Genomic DNA, 21,665 nt, shown 5'->3' with positions numbered 1-21,665 from the left:
TTTATTTGAGCCTCATTTTGAACCTATAGCAAAGAGAGAGTCTGTGAAGGCAAAAATGGGTGAAGTGATAAATAGGCGAGACATAAAACACTGTAAGAGTGCATAAAACAAACCTTGCCTTGTACTAGATAATAAAAGATCAGGGAAGTCGTCCAGTTATCGTTGCCAGGCCCCTGAATACCGTCGTTATTTTTCCTACGACATGTGTTCCTTAGCGCCGACTATTTCAAATATTTCTTCACTTTGACATACGATGTTACTTTTCAGATCACCACGGTAGCATGAACTCCGAAAACACTATGTAACCACTGTTACTTTGAGCTTCCCACATAATGACATACTGTAATTTCCCATAATTTTTGTGTGACTATGAGGTTGTTTTGTGTCCATTGGTTTCGAATAAATAACTCTCCTTTATTGACCTTCTTATTTCAGGTAGTATTACACTTAATTACATGTCCTAAAATATTTTGTTACGATATCTAGTAGCCGGAACATGACGCTAGTCGTAATATTGGTATATAATAACAGTGGACGCGCTAGTACTCTTTGGCAATCCCGTTATTGTGCCCTTCAAGGGTTCTCTCCGGGTGATGTGTGGTACTGCGAGGTTCTTGCTCGAAGAGGAAATAATCGGTAAATTATTTGACACTAACGACTGTGAAGTTTGACGAAACGTTTTCTTTCTCTTTTGGTGTACTTCGATCGTCTCGTCTGCTTTTAGCCCTCATCGGAACGCTGGCCAAGTTTTGACAGGTTTAGGGCAGGAATCAGTCAGGTTCTTAGATGAATCATCTCTATATTCTCCTTTAATGACAAAAAAAATTTCAATCTATCTGCAATTCTACAGGTAGCGCAGTGGTTAAGGCACTAAGCCCATATTCGAAAGGATCGAGGATCGAATCCTCACCCAATCAGTTGTATTCTGGATTTGCATGGTTGTTCTAACTGGTCGGAAGTGATAACTAAGAAGGTTCATTCCAGACTGAAACGTAGTAAAACCTAAGTGTTCTGCATATAATGACGTTCACATCGACGGCAGTACGTCGAACTATAACATTAAGTTTTAGATCATCTCAAATGCTTCGATTCTCTTCTGTTCCGCTTTTCCTATAGTCCATCTTTCACAGTGCTGTGCTTCAAACGTACATTCTTAGAAACTGCTTCCTCAAATTAAAGTCTATATTTGATACTAGAAGATTTCTCTTGGCGTGGAATGTTCTTTTTGCCAGTGCTAGTCTGCTTTTTATGTCTTCCTTGCTCCGTCCGTCATGGATTATTTTGGTGTTTATGTAGCAGAATTCCTTGATTTCATCGACTTCGTGATCACCAATTTGGATGTTAAGTTTCTTCCTATTCTCATTTCTGCTACTTCTCATTAGTATCGTCTTTCTTCGGTTTACTCTCAGTCCATATTCTGTACTCTTTGGATTGTTCATTCCATTCCAGTGATTGTGTAATTCTTTTTCACTTTCACTGAGGATAGCAATGCCATCAGCGAATCGCATCGTTGATACCCTTTCACCTTGAATTTTAATTCCACACTCTTGAACCTTTCTTTTATTTACGTCGTTGCTTCTTCGATGTATAGATAGAATAGTAGGGGCGAAAGACTACGTCCCTGTCTTACACCCTTTTTAATCAGAGCACTTTGTTCTTGGTCTTCCACTCTTATTGATGCCTCTTGGTGGTTGTAGACATTGTATGTCACCTGTGTTTCGCTATAGCTCACCCTAATTTTTCACATTAATTTTAACATCTTGCACGATTTTATATTGTGGAACGCTTTTTCCATGTCGACAAATCGCATGAACGTGTGTCTATTTTTCTTCAGTCTCCCTTCCATTTTCTATGGCAACGTCAGAACTGCCTCTCCGATGCCTTTAACTTTCCTAAAGCCAAACTGATCGTCATCTAACAGGTCCTCAGTTTTCCTTTCCATTCTTCTGTATATTATTCTCATCACTGACTTGGATGCATGGGTTGTTAAGATGATGATTCTTGGACTTGTCGGTTCTTGCAATCTTTGGAACTGTGTGGACGACGTTTTCCGAAGATCTGATGGTATATCGCCCGTCTCCTACATTCTACACACCAACGTGAATAGTCACTTGGTTGCCACTTCCCCCAATGATTTTAGAAATTCCAAAGGAATGTTATGTACCCCTTCTACCTTATTTGATCTTAAGTCTTCCAAAGCTCTCAAAGCTCCTTGAATGTACTCTTTCTGCCTATCTGCTCTCTACCCTGCGTTTAGTAGTGGAATCCCCATTGCACTCTTAATGATATCTCCTAGCTTTTAATTTCATAGAAAGTTGTTTTAACTTTCTGTACACTGAGTCAGCCATTCCGACAATCATTTCTTTTTCGATTTCTCCACATTTTTCATGCAGCCATTTCGCTTTAGCTTTCCTGCATTTCCACTTTATCATTCCTAAGTGCCTTATATTTCTGTATTCCTGTATTTCCCGCAATGTTTTTGCACTTCCTTCTTTCGTTGATCAACTGAAATATTTCTTCTGCTACCCATGAGCTCTTCGCAGTTACCTTCCTTGTACCTTTTTTGTTCTTTCCGACTTCTGTGATTGCCCATTTTACTGATGTCCATTTCTCTTCAACTGAATAGTGTACTCAGCTGTTCATTATCGCAGTATCTATAGCCTCAAAGAACTTCAAGCGCATCTCCTCATTCCTTCGTATTTCCATATCTCACTTCTTTGCTCACTGAGTCTTCCTGAATAATCTCTTAAACTTCACCCTACTCTTCATAATTACTAAATTGTGATCTTAGTCTATATCTGCTCCTGGGTACGGCTTACAACCCAATATCTGATTTCGGAATCTCCGCGTAGCCTTGATGTAAGCTAACTGAAATATTCCCGTACCTCTCGGCCTTTTCCAAGTATACCAACTCTTAGAATTCTTGAACAGAGTATTCGCTGTTACTACATGAACTTTATTATAGACCTCAATTAGTCTTTCACCTCTCTCATTCCTACTACCAAGCCTATATTATTCCGTAATCCTTTCTTCTACTCCTTCACCTACAACCGCATTCCAATCCCCCTTGACTACTAGATTTTTATCTTTCCTTACATACTGAATTACACGTTTAACATCCTCATATACTTTCTCTGTATGTTCATCTTCTGCTTGCGACGTCGGCAAGTATACCTAAACTATTGTTGTTGGTGTTAGTTTGCTGTCGATTCTGATGATAACAACCAGATCACTGAACTCTTCACAGTAACTCATTCTCCGCCGTACTTTTCTATACATAACGAATCCTACTTCCGTTATATTATTTTCTGTCGCTGTTGATATTACCCTAAACTCATCCAACCTGAAATCGTTGCCTTCTTTCCATTTCACTTCACTGACGCTCACTATATCTAGATTGAACATTAGCAGTTCCCTTTTCAGATTGTCTAGCTTCTCTACCACGTACAGACTTCTGAAATTCCACGCCCCGGCTCCTAGAACGTTTATTCAATATTTTTCTCATGGTCACCTCCCCCTTGGTAGTCACCTCCCGGAGATCCGAATGGGGGAGTACTCCTGAATCTTTTGGCAATGGAGATATCATCACGACACCTTATCAGTAGCAGGCCACATGTCCTGTGTATAAAGATTATGTGTTTTTAATGCAGTGGTTTCATTTCCTTCTGCATTCTCACGCTGTTGATCGCTGCTGATTCTTCCGCCTTTTAGGGAAAGTTTCCCATCCCTACGGCAAGAGGGTTCCTTGAACGTCTGTACGCTCCTACACCCGCTTTGATAAGGCCGTTGGTAGAATAAAAGTGACTTTGGCCGCGGAATAGCCTTAGAAGTCAACAAAAAGTAAAATTCGTGAACGTGGACATCTCATCAACAAAGGTTATTGAAGTATAGACATTTCAATTCTATATCTCTAAATAAATACACCCACTTCTATTATTAAATAATATTTCTAACAGCTCTTAGTTCTTTACCTGAATGGTGCAGAAACGTATCAAAACGTGCTATAGAAAATATTCGGATTTCAATGCTTCAGGCACGCAGCCTTGACGCCTGGCCTGTATGCAACCATGACAACTTTCTAGCAGGTAGACTGCGTTCTGTTCGTCTCGCAGTACTGCGCGGCAATGATGTTTCACAACACAGTGGAACAGTCTGAGCCCAGCGATAAACTTTCTCTGAGTGGCAGATTATGCCAAGCGATTTTCTAATTTTTACAAATAGTAGCAGATTTTATTCCTAATATAATATGTCGCTCTATTCACTAATCGATTGATATCTGTTTTTCGCAACGTGGCGGTCCTCAGGGCACGCGCCATCAAATCTGCAGGGGAAATGACTTGTGTTCGTTGTAAACGACAGATACCGCACAGAAACCACATCCGTTACCTTACAGTTATTTTGTATCATGGTTTTAGCACAAGTAAATAAATAGAGTGGCCCAAAACTTTATACATACGATAGAAGATCGCACACTGTGTACATTGAAAAAATGGAACTGATGGTTGGGAATTAATTCCAAGCAACTGCTGAAACTTTCCACTGTTAGTCTCAATGCATGCACTACAACGGTGCATAAAATGTTGGTCCACTCTTTCAAATATTAATTCTGCCAGCTGCCAGGGAGGTAGGATCCAACCAGCTAGGTCCTCTTCAATCTCTGCTGTGGTTTCATTCACCAACCGTGTCTTGCAACCCCTTAGGAAATAGAATCCAAAGGAGGTACAACCTCAGATCCACTGATGGCGCTAGCTATGGAAATGGACCTCCCCTTCCAGTCGAACGATGAGGACTATTGTTATTCAGGGACTTACGGCGATTGATATCAATGTCGAATGATGCGCTGACGAATTGAAACCATATCTTTGCGTGTGCACAAGAGGGACAATCTCCTACACCTGCGGTAGCATGTTCCGAACGAACACCAAAGAACGTGAACTATTCAACAGGAATGGCAACGAATAAGATTCTGTTAGCTAATTTTGAACAATTCAGCACACAAAACGACTGGGCATTGTTGATGTTCGTCTGATATGCGCTTATGAGCGAGTGGAGTAGTCACTGATCACACTGTAAATGATAAAATTATAAACAGTTGCAATGGATAAAGAAATTCTTTACCTAGGTTTCGACAAATATAAATTTGTCTTCTTCAGAAGGTAACCTAAGGACAATGAACATCATAGCTTACATTAGAAAAGTATGAATCTTATAAGCCAAGAATAAATTTTAAGACAAGTTAGAGAACTCTTGCATTACAGAAGTATGATAACGACGACTGGTACTTACAATTTTACAATAGTAAGGACTAATGTACCATCGCCGTTCTTACAATTGTCGGCATAGACCCAATGTAGCCCTAGAATTAGGGTTTGTCACGTTAATATAAAATACACTCCTGGAAATGGAAAATAGAACACATTGACACCGGTGTGTCAGACCCACCATACTTGCTCCGGACACTGCGAGAGGGCTGTACAAGCAATGATCACACGCACGGCACAGCGGACACACCAGGAACCGCGGTATTGGCCGTCGAATGGCGCTAGCTGCGCAGCATTTGTGCACCGCCGCCGTCAGTGTCAGCCAGTTTGCCGTGGCATACGGAGCTCCATCGCAGTCTTTAACACTGGTAGCATGCCGCGACAGCGTGGACGTGAACCGTATGTGCAGTTGACGGACTTTGAGCGATGGCGTATAGTGGGCATGCGGGAGGCCGGGTGGACGTACCGCCGAATTGCTCAACACGTGGGGCGTGAGGTCTCCACAGTACATCGATGTTGTCGCCAGTGGTCGGCGGAAGGTGCACGTGCCCGTCGACCTGGGACCGGACCGCAGCGACGCACGGATGCACGCCAAGACCGTAGGATCCTACGCAGTGCCGTAGGGGACCGCACCGCCACTTCCCAGCAAATTTGGGACACTGTTGCTCCTGGGGTATCGGCGAGGACCATTCGCAACCGTCTCCATGAAGCTGGGCTACGGTCCCGCACACCGTTAGGCCGTCTTCCGCTCACGCCCCAACATCGTGCAGCCCGCCTCCAGTGGTGTCGCGACAGGCGTGAATGGAGGGACGAATGGAGGCGTGTCGTCTTCAGCGATGAGAGTCGCTTCAGCCTTGGTGCCAATGATGGTCGTATGCGTGTTTGGCGCCGTGCAGATGAGCGCCACAATCAGGACTGCATACGACCGAGGCACACAGGGCCAACACCCGGCATCATGGTGTGGGGAGCGATCTCCTACACTGGCCGTACACCACTGGTGATCGTCGAGGGGACACTGAATAGTGCACGGTACATCCAAACCGTCATCGAACCCATCGTTCTACCATTCCTAGACCGGCAAGGGAACTTGCTGTTCCAACAGGACAATGCACGTCCGCATGTATCCCGTGCCTCCCAACGTGCTCTAGAAGGTGTAAGTCAACTAACCTGGCCAGCAAGATCTCCGGATCTGTCCCCCATTGAGCATGTTTGGGACTGGATGAAGCGTCGTCTCACGCGGTCTACACGTCCAACACGAACGCTGGTCCAACTGAGGCGCCAGGTGGAAATGGCATGGCAAGCCGTTCCACAGGACTACATCCATCATCTCTACGATCGTCTCCATGGGAGAATAGCAGCCTGCATTGCTGCGAAAGGTGGATATACACTGTACTAGTGCCGACATTGTGCATGCTCTGTTGCCTGTGTCTATGTGCCTGTGGTTCTGTCAGTGTGATCATGTGATGTATCTGACCCCAGGAATGTGTCAATAAAGTTTCCCCTTCCTGGGACCATGAATTCACGGTGTTCTTATTTCAATTTCCAGGAGTGTAGCTCATGGATCTTGCAGAGCTCACAACTGACTGAGTGTAATCGGCGAGCGTAGTTACTCTGAAAGCAGGGCAGGTGGCGCTCGTGCCGAGAAACATGTGCCAATTGGCGTACAAAGGCAACGTGTAAATCAAAGAAGGAATTAAAATATTGACATTATAAATGGTTATTGTGGCGGTGGAAAACACCATCATGGCAGAATGAGCACTCATCTGTCGACCATAAAAATTATGCGAAGTTCCTTATTGACTGAAATAACTTAAGTCTGGATTAGCATTTCTCTTTTTATGATTAGGGTGTTGCTCCTACACCACGGCTCTTCGCACTCGGCATATTGTATACTTCATAGTGTATAGTGTACATTTCATAGTGTATATTTCACGCAAATTGTTGGGAGCTCATTGACGAATCTTCTCACATACGATCCAGCACAATATCATCAAATCCTACAGTGCGTAAATTCTTTTGTCGAGAACCTTACGGCTTGGATGTCGCGGTTTCTCGTAAGCTTGTGTTAAAAACAACTAAGTTCTTTCACCTATTATGTCTCCCGTTGCGAAACCTTCCTCTGTATATTCATTCTACTTTCCTTGCTCTAAAGCCTGCTTCATCATAAATTGAATGCATATTACCCCGTGCTTGTGTCGAATGATGATCCATCCTTGACAAACAATCATGAACTGGCAACAGTAGTAAGCTCCAAGCAAGAGTCATCGTGTACGACTACGTAGCGTTTTTTCTAAACAGCGTCACCAACGCCAATGCGGCGGGTAGTTGTTTATTATGAAATAATGGTTCAAACGGCTCTGAGCACTATGGGACAACATCTATGGTCATCAGTCCCGTAGAACTTAGAACTACTTAAACCTAACTAACCTAAGGACATTACACAACACCCATTCATTACGAAATAGAAACAATATACAAACGCATGCGTTGCACGTATTACTCATTCAAGGCCTCGCAAAGTCTGATATTTTCACTTCCGACAGTTGGTTTCTCATCCCAAAACACTCAGTTTACGATCTTATACCGCCTGTTTAGTTCAATCTTAAAGGTTTACAACTATCCTGTTACTGAAAGACTTGCACAGTTCAGAACTGTCAAAGAATCTCTTCCTGTAGTGACAAACTACTGACACGTGCAGCTAACAATTACTGCACCAAGAAGTAGGAATTGGAAGTTATTTTGTTACAAAACTTCTCTTTAACTCGGTTTCATTTTTTAAAGAAAGTGTGTTAGCGTCATTTATTCACAACAGCTTTGAATGCCTAGAAGAATTTTATTATTGTGCTCTCGAATGACATCGTATTAGTCTTGTCATGATGCAGCATATTTCTGTCACCTCTCTGCTAAAAGATGAAACTAAACCAGCTGTTATCAAATTTTAAAGTGGGGTCGGCTAAACAGTATTACCCACTGTACTCAGACTCAGTCTTTTGAGAAGGAAGTTAAGAAACGCTATACGCAACAAACTGCGCTGATTCGTTGTGCGGCTGGGCTACCAAATGAAAACTGGAAGATGCAGTGCAGAGAATCAATGTCTAATTTGTTTCAGTGATCCGATTAGAGAAAATTTTAAACAAGAAATTACTGCTGCTGAGTTACAGAGTGAGTCATTATGGATTTCAGGGTACAACGTACTTATGGCTTCGAACGAGTATAACTGAGACGAAGCTGGGAAAACTCGCACACAGGGTGACCTTGGCATCGAGGAATTGCTATGGTTATTGCAAGAAATCCTTATACCAAGCATTTAATCTTAATTGAGCGCGTCTGGCTACGATCCGTATTTGTACTGCTACCCATTAGTGGTAGTGAAGAAGATCATTCTTTCAATTAAACAGTGACAGAATCATATTTGGTCCAATTAACATTTACGTTCAATAACATACACACAGGGATGAGTGCGCTCGCCATTCACTCGTTACCAGTGTGCTGCAGGATATGTACCTTTTTGTATGTGTGCTACTGATCGACGACTAACTTGATAAGTGAGGAATGTTAGCCATTGAACATCAAACAGATTTTGAATATTACATGAAACGTAGGTGAAAAACCTCAGTGATCTCCTGTCAATACTCTGGCAGTTTGACTAGCTGGGACTTACAGTTCAAATTATACGGCTTAAATACCTTTTTGTACACTGGCAGCTAACAAAATAATCCTGAAAGAAGGAAAACTGTGATTTACGGCTCCGTCGATGTTGGTGTTATTTCTGGCCGAAGAAAAGTTCAGCCTGGCCAAGGATGAGGCAAGGCGAAATTGATCAGCATTGAAGGTTTTATGTTAAATGTGTCTAAGGAATTTTCTAATGAGCCAGGAATCTCAGTTTCATAACCTTGAGCACAATAGTATGAAGTAACAGTAACCTCACTTTCCTGTAGCTTCGCAATTTCCCTCAGGAGGCTGGATGAACTTGGTTTAAGACTTTCCGCTAAGGAAAAGTAACTGATGGTAGCGCAGGCGCAACATGAGTTCAAAATTTTTACGTTCACAGTGCATTTTACAGGACGTCGTCTGCTGAGTTATAACCCAGCATAACGTTTCCTAATCTTATCTTGGGGAAATACTTGTGGCGGAGGTCGGTACTTAGCCGAGAACGATCTGTTTCTCTTTGAAGGCAGAAGGTTTCGTTTAGTAGTTTCAGACTTCCTTTTGTAAAGCCTTGTTGCGTTTGTTTTTGTGTAAACCCTTTAGATACTTTCTATTGTTTCTTCGGCAGACAATATTGATCAAGAGGTGACTTCTGTACGGAAACTTTCAATGAGGAGTACGGTATGAGTAGATATCAACCATGCTTTGTAAACCGAATCCATTCGAACATGTCATAGTGCAAAATTTACAATTTTAATGTATCATTACTCTTGGATTCATTTCTCCAAACTTCGTAGAAGCTTCCATGGATATGTTCCAAGTCTAGTACACTTTATATAAGCGAGATATGGAAGAATAATAAACTCAGACCTCAAATTCTTCCACCGACTAACTTAATTCAAGAGTGCACTGTTTCTTCTATCTTTGGTTTCAGGATATAATTGTGTGTTCATCAGAGGTAGAACAGTTAAAACTATATCTCTGCTTTCATCAGATTTCAAAGCTGTTGTTATTGGGCTAGTTGGTCAGTATCCGTGTGACAGCCGCTTGGCTATTTCTCGCCGGGATTCAAACCAGATATCTACTGACCGAGCGTCAACGCACAAAACAAAGAAATAATCTCTTCACCGATGAACTGTATTTGAAAAGGTTTTCCAGTCTACGTCATATTAGCGTTAGTGGAAACAGCGCCATCGAAGTGAGGTAAGCATTACGATGATGATTTGGCCACAGGCAGACAGAGCGAATGCCGACTTGAAAGTCGTTATCGGAATCTGGAATACTGTGAAATAGCCAGGTACGTCGTACTAACGCATACGGCAAAATAAATTGCTGATAGTGAATTCAGTGGACTCCATAGGAGGACTTGATACACATGTGTTAGCTTCCAAAGCATCGACAATACCCTAAAATATAGCCAGAAAGGTAATGGAAACGACCTGTTTTGTTGCGAAAGCAGTGAGTTACATTTACTTCAGTCACGTAGAAATAACATTAAAGTAAATTAAAATTAAGATTGGAAACAAATTTAAAACGTGCAAGAGGCCTATGCCATATATATGAGCAGACCATAGCTAATAGCCACTAGAAGGTCGAAAAGCAACGCCGTTGGCTGGTGGATAGTACACTACTGGCCATTAAAATTGCTACACCAAGAAGAAATGCAGATGATAAACGGGTATTCATTGGACAAATATATTATACTAGAACTGACATGCGATTACATTTTCACGCAATTCTGGTGCATAGATCCTGAGAAATCAGTACCCAGAGAAACCACCTCTGGCCGTAATAACGGCCTTGATACGCCTGGGAATTGAGTCAAACAGAGCTTGGATGCCGTGTACAGGTATAGCTGCCCATGCAGCTTCAACACGGTACCACAGATCATCAAGAGTAGTGACTGGCGTATTGTGACGAGCCAGTTGCTCGGCCACCATTGACCAGACGTTTTCAATTGGTGAGAGATCTGGAGAATGTGCTGGCCAGGGCAGCAGTCGAACATTTTCTGTATCCAGAAAGGCCCGTACACGACCTGCAACATGCGGTCGTGCATTATCCTGCTGAAATGTAGGGTTTCGCAGGGATCGAATTAAGGGTAGAGCCACGGGTCATAACACATCTGAAATGTAACGTCCACTGTTCAAAGTGCTGTCAATGCGAATAAGAGGTGACCGAGACGTGAAACCAATAGCACCCCATACCATTACGCCGGGTGATACGCCAGTATGGCGATGACGAATACAAGCTTCCAATGTTCGTTCACCGTGATATCGACAAACACGGATGCGACCATCATGATGCTGTAAATATAACCTGGATTCGTCCGAAAAAATGACGTTTTGCCATTCGTGACCCAGGTTCGTCGTTGAGTACACCATCGTAGGCGCTCCTGTCTGTGATGCAGCGTCAAGGGTAACCGCAGCCACGGTCTCCGAGCTGATAGCCCATGCGCTGCAAACGTCGTCGAACTGTTCGTGCAGATGGTTGTTGTCTTGCAAACGTCCCGATCTGTTGACTCAGGGATCGAGACGTGGCTGCACGATCCGTTACAGCCTTGCGGATAGGATGCCTATCATCTCGACTGCTAGAGATACGAGGCCGTTGAGATCCAGGACGGCGTTCCGTATTACCCTCCTGAACCCACCGATTCCATATTCTGCTACCAGTCATTGGATCTCGACCAACGCGAGCAGTAATGTCACGATACGATAAATCGCAATCGCGATAGGCTACAATCACACCTTTATCAAAGTCGGAAACGTGATGGTACGCATTTCTCCTCCTTACACGAGGCATCACAACAACTTTTCACCAGGCAACGCCGGTCAACTGCTGTTTGTGTATGAGAATTAAAAAAAAAAAGTTCAAATGTGTGTGAAATCTTATGGGATTTAACTGCTAAGGTCATCAGTCCCTAAGCTTACAGACTACTTAACCTAAATTATCCTAAGGACAAACACACACACCCATGCCCGAGGGCGGACTCGAACCTCCGCCGGGACCAGCCGCACTATGAGAAATCGGTTGGAAACTTTCCTCATATCAGCACGTTGTAGGTGTCGCCACCGGCGCCAACCTTGTGTGAATGCTCTGAAAAGCTAATCATTTGCATATCTCAGCATCTTCTCCCTGTCGGTTAAATTTCGCGTCTGTAGCACGTCATCTTCGTGGTGTAGCAATTTTAATGGCCGGTAGTATATATACAATTATCTTCGTGAGTATTTTCGATATCGACATAAAAAACTTTTCATTATTGAGACACTGTGTGGACTAAACTGTCACCGGGAAACACAGAACTATATGCCATATATGGCACGTCAGCGTAAGATCGCAGCTAAATTCCTTTCCATCCTTCTACATTCCGACTTCGTGTTGCGGACGCCTTATTGTCAATGGGACTTTAAACGCTAATCTTCTTTCCATCCGTCTTTCACTCGCTGGAAGCTTCAGTGCATGGAAATAAAGCAATTTCAGACAAAACTTTATTTAACATTTTAGTCTTATTTTGATGCATGGATTACACCCACGAAATGTGTACAGTTACTTTTGAATCACCCTGTAAATTATCTTGCTTAAGCGCACCTCGAACCAGCGCAGCACCTGCTCTGGTTAGAGACGACGTATCAGTGTCTGTTTTGTCCACACACCCTTAGCTGAGTGGCCAGCGCGTCTGAGTGTCATGCAACGTGCCCTCGTTCGTTTCCCTGCCGGTCGGAGATTTTATCCACTCGGAAGCTGGCTGTTGTGTCGTCCTCTTCATCATTCCATTATCATCGACACGCGAGTCGTCCAGTGTGGCGTCAGCTCCCGGCCATCAATCCCATACGATCATTTCATTATTCATTATTCACCGGACCGTGCGTCGTCGGCTTTGACAGGTTGCACTGCTTGCTCGGCTACCTAATGATGCATTCCCACCTGGCTAGTCGAATGTGGTGTCGTGCCCCACGTAAGTACTCATAGAAGCACTGAAGTAGTGCTAAGTTTGCGTACAAGTCGCAATTAAACCCATATGTTCATGCGGGGAACCCCTGGCGCACACTTAAACTCTGCCAATATTGTGGAAAGAGAACGCCATTGCGACGTTAGTATTCTCGTCAAAGGTGGGTCCTGTTAGTATCACTACATTTGATTTTTCTAGGATGCTGTAAACGCTGATGTCTGTAGGTATGACAGCCTGCGAAGGGATGCGTCCCTTTTCCGTTGCTTTTACAGAGTTGTTTTACAATCGATGGCTGATAATGTCCAACCACCCAGAGCTGGTCTAGTGAACGAGCGTTTCAGACAAGTGAACATCACGTGTCTAGAGTGACCAGTTCGTTTCCTGGATTTGCATGTGAACTTAGAGGGCGTAAGAATGTAGCCCTATCACCATCACCATGGATGATTAACGACCTCCAATGGATGCTTATCAAGCAATAGAAGATTTTCCCATAAACTTGATGGATGGCCTGAACCGTTGCATGTGGACCCGTTGTGCATCCCGGATACCCACCCAACGACATACACAGAAGCGCCAAGGAAAGTGGTATAGGCATGCGTATTCAAATACGGCAACGCTTAAATAAAGTAACAAGTGCCTGGCGCAGTTACACTCCTGGAAATGGAAAAAAGAACACATTGACACCGGGGTGTCAGACCCACCATACTTGCTCCGGACACTGCGAGAGGGCTGTACAAGCAATGATCACACGCACGGCACAGCGGACACACCAGGAACCACGGTGTTGGCCGTCGAATGGCGCTAGCTGCGCAGCATTTGTGCACCGCCGCCGTCAGTGTCAGCCAGTTTGCCGTGGCATACGGAGCTCCATCGCAGTCTTTAACACTGGTAGCATGCCGCGACAGCGTGGACGTGAACCGTATGTGCAGTTGACGGACTTTGAGCGAGGGCTTATAGTGGGCATGCGGGAGGCCGGGTGGACGTACCGCCGAATTGCTCAACACGTGGGGCGTGAGGTCTCCACAGTACATCGATGTTGTCGCCAGTGGTCGGCGGAAGGTGCACGTGCCCGTCGACCTGGGACCGGACCGCAGCGACGCACGGATGCACGCCAAGACCGTAGGATCCTACGCAGTGCCGTAGGGGACCGCACCGCCACTTCCCAGCAAATTAGGGACACTGTTGCTCCTGGGGTATCGGCGAGGACCATTCGCTACCGTCTCCATGAAGCTGGGCTACGGTCCCGCACACCGTTAGGCCGTCTTCCGCTCACGCCCCAACATCGTGCAGCCCGCCTCCAGTGGTGTCGCGACAGGCGTGAATGGAGGGACGAATGGAGACGTGTCATCTTCAGCGATGAGAGTCGCTTCTGCCTTGGTGCCAATGATGGTCGTATGCGTGTTTGGTGCCGTGCAGGTGAGCGCCACAATCAGGACTGCATACGACCGAGGCACACAGGGCCAACACCCGGCATCATGGTGTGGGGAGCGATCTCCTACACTGGCCGTACACCACTGGTGATCGTCGAGGGGACACTGAATAGTGCACGGTACATCCAAACCGTCATCGAACCCATCGTTCTACCATTCCTAGACCGGCAAGGGAACTTGCTGTTCCAACAGGACAATGCACGTCCGCATGTATCCCGTGCCACCCAACGTGCTCTAGAAGGTGTAAGTCAACTACCCTGGCCAGCAAGATCTCCGGATCTGTCCCCCATTGAGCATGTTTGGGACTGGATGAAGCGTCGTCTCACGCGGTCTGCACGTCCAGCACGAACGCTGGTCCAACTGAGGCGCCAGGTGGAAATGGCATGGCAAGCCGTTCCACAGGACTACATCCAGCATCTCTACGATCGTCTCCATGGGAGAATAGCAGCCTGCAGTGCTGCGAAAGGTGGATATACACTGTACTAGTGCCGACATTGTGCATGCTCTGTTGCCTGTGTCTATGTGCCTGTGGTTCTGTCAGTGTGATCATGTGATGTATCTGACGCCAGGAATGTGTCAATAAAGTTTCCCCTTCCTGGGACAATGAATTCACGGTGTTCTTATTTCAATTTCCAGGAGTGTATTAGATCTGCTACAATGGCTGGTTGTCACAATGTAAGTGAGTTTGAACGTAGTGTCACAGTTGGGGCACGAGCGATGTGCCACAACAGCTCCGACGTACTGATGAAGTGGGGATTTTCCCGCACGACCATTTCACGAGTGTACCGTGAATATCAGGAATACGGCAAACCATCAAATCTCAGACATCGCTAAGGCTGGAAAAAGATCCTGCAATGACGGGACCAACGACGACTGAAGAGAATCGTTCAACGTGACAGAAGTGCATCCCTTCCGCAAACTGCTGCAAATTTCAATGCTGGGCCATCAACAAGTGTCAGCCTGCGAACCCTTCAACTAAACGTCATCGATATGGGCTTTCCGAGCCGAAGGCCCATTCGTGTACCCTTGATGATTGCACGACACAAAGCTTTACGCCTCGCCTGGGCCCGCCAACACCGACATTGGACTGTTGATGACTGGAAACATGTTGCCTGGTCGGACGAGTCTCATTTCAAATTGTATCGATGGAATGGACGTGTACGGGTATGAAGACAACACCATGAATCCATAGATCCTGCATGTCAGCAGGGGACTTTTCAATCTTTAATGGTGTGAGGCTTGTGAAGTTGGAGTGATATGGGACCCCTGATACGTCTATATACGACTCTGACAGTTGATACGTACTTAGGCATCCTGTCTAATCAGTTGCATCCATTCATATCCATTGTACAGTCCGAAGGACTTGGACAATTCCAGCAGGACAATGCGACACCACGCACGTCCAGAATTGCCATAGAGTGGCTCCAGGAACACTCTTCTGAGTTTAACACTTCCGCTGCCCACCAAAATCCCCAGACATGAACGTTGTTGAGTATATCTGGGATGCCTTACAACGTGCTATTCAGAAGAGATCTCCACCATTTCGTACTCTTACGGACCTATGGATAGCCCTACTGAATTCATGGTACCAATTCCCTCCAGCACTATTTCAGACATTAGTCGAGTCCATGCCACGTCGTGTTGTGGCACTTCTGCGTGCTCGCGGGGACCCTACACGATATTAGGCAGGTGTACCAATTTCTTTGGCTCTTCAATGAAATATCACATAGTGACGCTGAGCATTATATCAGTGTATTTAATGAGAATGAGCTGCATAACCTACATAACGTTTGCATGATCGTCTAGTGATTGCATACAGTGATGTGTCACAACACGGTAAAGTCATAGGATTGTCTTCCCACAAAAGATACAGCGAATAAACGATACAATGTACTTAAGACATCAAACTTTAGAATTCAAATGAAAGATTAAGGACAAAGTTCGCATGCACCAGTGGATCCACACTAGCACTGTAGCTAAGTTTGCTTCATACCACATAATATAAATAAAATAATACGCGCTGACAGAACGAAATCAGTGTAAAGGATACATGAGCTTTTGAGAGCCCCATGCAGTTTATGACAAAGTACAGCAGCTCAACGTGGAAACTCTTCAGCAAGTGAACAGAGACGCATGGCTACTTAATGAGCTTTACTGTATCCAAGACTGCCAACAGTTACAAGATGATTTTCGCATGGAGGGCTGGTTATAGCTAGATTCTACTCTCTGTATGTCCCATAAGTGTTTCGATTTCTTCGTATGACGCAACAACTGGGGTTAAAACATTCTTCCAAATTTCCTAGAATGCCCATACCCAAGTCTGGACCTGATGTCTTCAAGGCAGGTGTATCGAGTGTGATTACTCGGTAGTTTCAAGACGATACCAGTTTTAACGAATGGTAGTGGGATACAGTGAAATACTAAGGAAGTGTCCCTCTTCTCTACTCAGCGTAGTGTATCAAGTGTTTATCGACGCTGCTTGCATGACTAGCTAGTGCAATGTAGTGTTTTTGTGAAGTTTTCACGTGGATGGTTGTGGAAATAAAAGTCTACATCCGTAGCTGAGTGGTCAGCGCAGCTGACTGCAATGCGGGCGGATCTGAGTTCTGTTCCGGGTACTACCAGTGAGTTTACCTTCGTGAGAAGATTGGTACAGGGTGCACTTAGTCGACTGAAGAACTACTCGACCGATTAGCAGAGGTTTCTGGGTCTAGAAACCTGACAACAGCCGAGAGAGCAGTGTGCTGACCACATGTTACTCCACACCGCAACTGATGACGCCACTGGTAGAAGGTAACACGGCGCTCGTTCAACACCGATTGACTTAACTTGGGCCAGAACGTAGACTTTACCTTTATCGACATAAAACGAACGAAGTGGCTCTGTATCCACAGGGCCATTACGCAGTCTACTATTTTCGAATCAAGAACTTATATACTATTGACCGATCACCTTCAACAGCGACACAAGTCCTTGCTCCATGATACAGTATTGTGGGGTTTAGAATTTTACGCAGAACACTGCTGAAAGAGCTGATGAGTGGGAACTTTACGTTATCACATAGCCTTTACTTGTAGTGAAAATACTGATTATGAACTTCTGTAGCACCAGTATGGGGAAAGTGAGTGAGCCAGTGTAGGAAAGAAGGGCTCCCAAATCACTCTGAGCACTATGGGACTTAACATCTATGGTCATCAGTCCCCTAGAACTTAGAACTACTTAAACCTAACTAACCTAAGGACATCACACAACACCCAGTCATCACGAGGCAGAGAAAATCCCTGACCCCGCCGGGAATCGAACCCGGGTACCCGGGCGTGGGAAGCGAGAACGCTACCGCATGACCACGAGCTGCGGACAGAAGGGCTCCCACAGGAAATGTAAATAATATTAAGGGTTAACGCCTCGTTGTCCGTTAGATCATTACAGATGGAACACATGTTTGGACTCAGATAGAAAAGGAAATTTGCCGTGTCCTTACTTAAGAAAATACCCTGGAGTTCCATATAAGTGATTTAGGGAACAAGTGAATAACTAAATCTGGATGGCTGGCTTGGATCTGAAACTCGATTTTCTCGAATTCGAATGTAGCGCCTTAATTACTATCACGTTAGAAGAGCTCCTGTGGAGATACGTTAACATCAGATGTCTGGGAGACAGTCAAACGCAGATTTCCCACTTTTAATGACTGTTGCCTTAGGAATGAGATATCAGAAACATCTAAGGGAAACTTAACGTTAATTCTCTGTTCGTGAGACAGGAAAAATAAAATATAACGTATAAGGGTAGACTGAATCATGTAGATCAGTTTTTCCAACCTTATTGAATACGCGAGTCCTTTCCAAGTAAAAATATTCTGGTGACCCCCAGAACCATAATAAAAGTATGTCAGCGATTTCATGTAGATCAGTGTTTTCCAACCTTATTGAATACGCGAGCCCTTTCCAAGTAAAAATATTCTGGTGACCCCCAGAACCATAATAAAAGTATGTCAGCGATTTCAAAGGCAACGAATTTAATTTTCTTTATATTGATACTATACTGATCGAGAAATCAAGTGCAATGTGAAAAGAGATCGCAGTGCTCTGCGGGCAGAGATATAATTATATTCTTTGCCATGGTAGAGGTGTGGGGGTGAGAACGGGTCAGCGGGGCATAGTCGCGCGTTTTCGGTCACTACAATCAGATGTCCGAAAACGCCAACAAGTACGGGGACGTGATTACTATCTTCGCGCTTCGCTCTGAGCGAGCATAAAATGGACAAGTTTCTTAAAAGATCTATGCAACCCTCCATGTCTGGTACAAGTAGCAGTGGCGGAAGCGAATCAAAATCGAAAAAAAATTGACTTTATGACGACAGTTATCTTGACACTGCTTTCTCCTGCTATCGCGACCCCTGAGCAAAGGCTTTGCGACCCCCCAGGGGGTCGCGACCCACGAGTTGAAAAACACTGGTGTAGATCCACGATACATTAATAAAATATTCTCGGGTTCAAGTGGTCAACTGCCCACGAGCTTTCAACAGAGAGCTCCTCTGGCATTGTCAAGTGGTTGACTGTTGTCTGAATGCTGCTGCCGTGCTTATTATAGCAGCGCCGCCGTCAGTGACGTCACTGGTGCCAGTCCCGCGCCATATATGGCAAGGATTTGGTGGCGTGACCGCCGCGCCCGCTTCACCGAGAATATTTTATTAATGAATATCACCGCAAAAGCCTGATTCGTACATCCATGATACATGTTTGTATGGATCAAATGGAAGACAGTTTCTTCAAAAGACAGGCTGTCGCATTACAACGCTGCTCAGAGACATGCCATGAACACGAATATTACGCCTAGAGTGCTCACTGCATTTACAAAAATCTAATAGTCCTAACTGAGTGGAATAATACATGGGATTAGAATTTTTACTTTCTGCCTATGGCTAGCCCCAATTGAGAATTACGAGTATCTTCACCCACACGACATATACCCAGCCGCTTCATGACTTACGCCCAGGCACAGTTTTGTTAGATATCAAGGAACAAGTTAGTTCCTGGTTATAAGTGTGAATAAAATGCGAGCAACGTCACAGGAGACTGATGCTTCTAATTCGATTAATAATAATAAGTGTTATCGAATGCTATTCGGTGACCCTTCCATAGTCTGGATAGTAGTGCTCATTCCAGTAACTGAACTAGTCCTTGCCTGTTTCACTGGGTTGGGGCAATTGATTACACAGTGGCAAACATGCAGAAAGACCAAACGACTGAGCAGATCGTCAACGACGTAAATTTACTGAGATGGAAGAAATAATTACTGGCATCATGATAATGATTTTATGTACTGAAAATGGGGAAACAATTGTGTGCATCCACTATGGTTAAACATCATATTGTAAGAAAAAATAATGCAAGTTACACACTGATTATGGCTCATATCTGAGCTTTTATTTTACTCATTTCAGTTGAGATAGTTAGGTATTGTTAGTGAGAAATAAACTACAATTTGAATGTTCCAAGTTTTGTGAAACAAAACTGAGTGTGAATTGGCCTCTAACGCTCTTTTGTCGTCTATTAATAATTGCTGAGAATAAAAATCATGAAGGAGTAACGAGATACGGTTCCTTGGAGTTAAATGTTAACAATAAGAATGATTATAAAAAGTTATGATACAGCGATCGTTATACTGTAGTTTGCCTTAAAGCCATAAATGATCATCATACGGCATCATGTTTCATTTATGAAACATTCATGCATGTCTTGGGTAAAAAGAAAGAAAAATGTTTTGTTCATGGTAACCTGATTTGGGAACAGAAGGCACATAACGAAATTCGTTTTGAAAAGCAATAACTTAAGATTGCAAATTTTCGTGATAATGTCTAATTGTGCTCGACATTGTGCTGAGATAAAACGAAAGAAATTCAACGACTTTTTCCGCTCTCGTTAATGCCGTCAACTATGTTGCGAAAACTCATGTCAGAAGTTGTACTTTTGAACACTTGTTACACCAACGAAAAGGGGTCAAAGAAAGAAAACAAAAAGGTCGAGGGAAAAAATTCTCAGTCGCTAAGACACTAGATTCGAATTCGGGGCTAGCGGTGGGCAAATTATAATCTGCATACTGATTTAGAATCCCAGTAGTTTCCTTGGATCACCAAAGACAAATGCAACAAAGATTCCTTCAAAAATACCATAGCACGTTCCAGAAATCACACCTGCGTTATTGCGCTACAGGCCCGTTCCTAACGAGCCCAATACTTACAAAGATAAAGTTATCATATACGTTCTTTTTTTTACACTCGTAACTCATCGTAAAAAAAAGTCAAAATTTCAAACTGCAAGTTCTGATAGAATCACCCTAGATTTGCAAATAAACATGGAAACTTCCAAAAACTACCGAAATCAAAAGAATAATTGCAGATGGAGAAAAACTGGGGAATTGCTTACCTTCTTGTAGAAGCGCGCGCCCGTCACCTTGTGGAAGCCCTTCTTGTAGACCGCCTGGTAGTCCTCCGGCTCGGAGAATTTGAAGAGGATGCCGGTGGCGGTCTTGGTGAGAGAGAAGAGGCCCTTGAAGTTCATCTTCTCGCAGATGCTGCTGGCCTTTTCGATGCTGAGCTCGTGGCTGGGGGTGAGCAGGAAGGCGCCCTTGGCCAGGAAGTGCTCCGAGTCGGACAGCTCGGAGTCGGAGGCGTCGCGGTCGGAGGCGGCCAGGTCGGCTGCCCAGTGGTGGTGCCGGCCGCGGCCGCCGCCCCCGCGCCCGCCGCCCACGCCGCCCCCACCGGCGCCGGCGCCACCGTCGTCGTGCCGGCCGTCCGCGCCGTCCGCTCCCGCTGCTGACATGGTCGCTCCTGCGGCCGCGCCGCTCGCGCCCCCCTTTATGCGGCGCGCGCCCATTGTGTGCAGATGCGCAGATGGCGCTGCTCGCTGCCCGCGACGGGCCGACGCCCACGCCCAACGCCCGACGCCCACGCTCGCTAATCGCTTCAGCCGCCTCCCCCTTTCCCTGTCTCTGGAGGACGGCCCTAATCCGTTTCCCTTGAAACTCCGTGAGTCGAAAAAAATTGGCAGCGAATACCTGCCCTTCGTCAGTCTCCTGGATGGCTTGATGCGACCTGCCCCGGCTGCTTCTCTTGTGCCAGTCTCTTCACCTCAGGGTAGTACTTACACTAGCAGTCCTCAATCATTCGTTGACTATACATGATGTCCAAGAAGGAACGGTCGATATTCAGGAATACGACAGGAAGGATTATTCAAAGCAAAAAGTTCTAATAAACATGGACGCTAAAATGCATACCATAACAGCTATGACCAGTACTTCATCTCTGGTTCTGTGAAACAAATCTCTTCTATTGTAAACTCTTTGTTTTGCATATTTTGGGAGGAGGTATTATTGACTAAA

The 21,665-nt window shown here is 44.8% G+C and overlaps 1 protein-coding gene across 1 annotated transcript in view; it reads right to left on the bottom strand.

The window, feature by feature from the left end:
• Positions 1–21,022, bottom strand: part of LOC126470791 (uncharacterized) — a gene marked incomplete at its 5' end in the record, with an annotated part of 136,885 nt that extends 115,863 nt beyond the window's left edge. Inside the window, one exon of the mRNA XM_050098801.1 lies at positions 20,711–21,022. Within this exon, the coding sequence (XP_049954758.1) occupies positions 20,711–21,022 (312 nt within the window). The remainder of the gene's footprint in view (positions 1–20,710) is intronic.
• Positions 21,023–21,665: the final 643 nt, after the last annotated feature.

Source organism: Schistocerca serialis, chromosome 3 (assembly GCF_023864345.2).
Source record: "Schistocerca serialis cubense isolate TAMUIC-IGC-003099 chromosome 3, iqSchSeri2.2, whole genome shotgun sequence".
Taxonomy (NCBI): domain Eukaryota; kingdom Metazoa; phylum Arthropoda; class Insecta; order Orthoptera; family Acrididae; genus Schistocerca; species Schistocerca serialis.
Note: the sequence above shows the minus strand (reverse complement) of the source record. Positions and strands in the feature narration are given on the sequence as shown.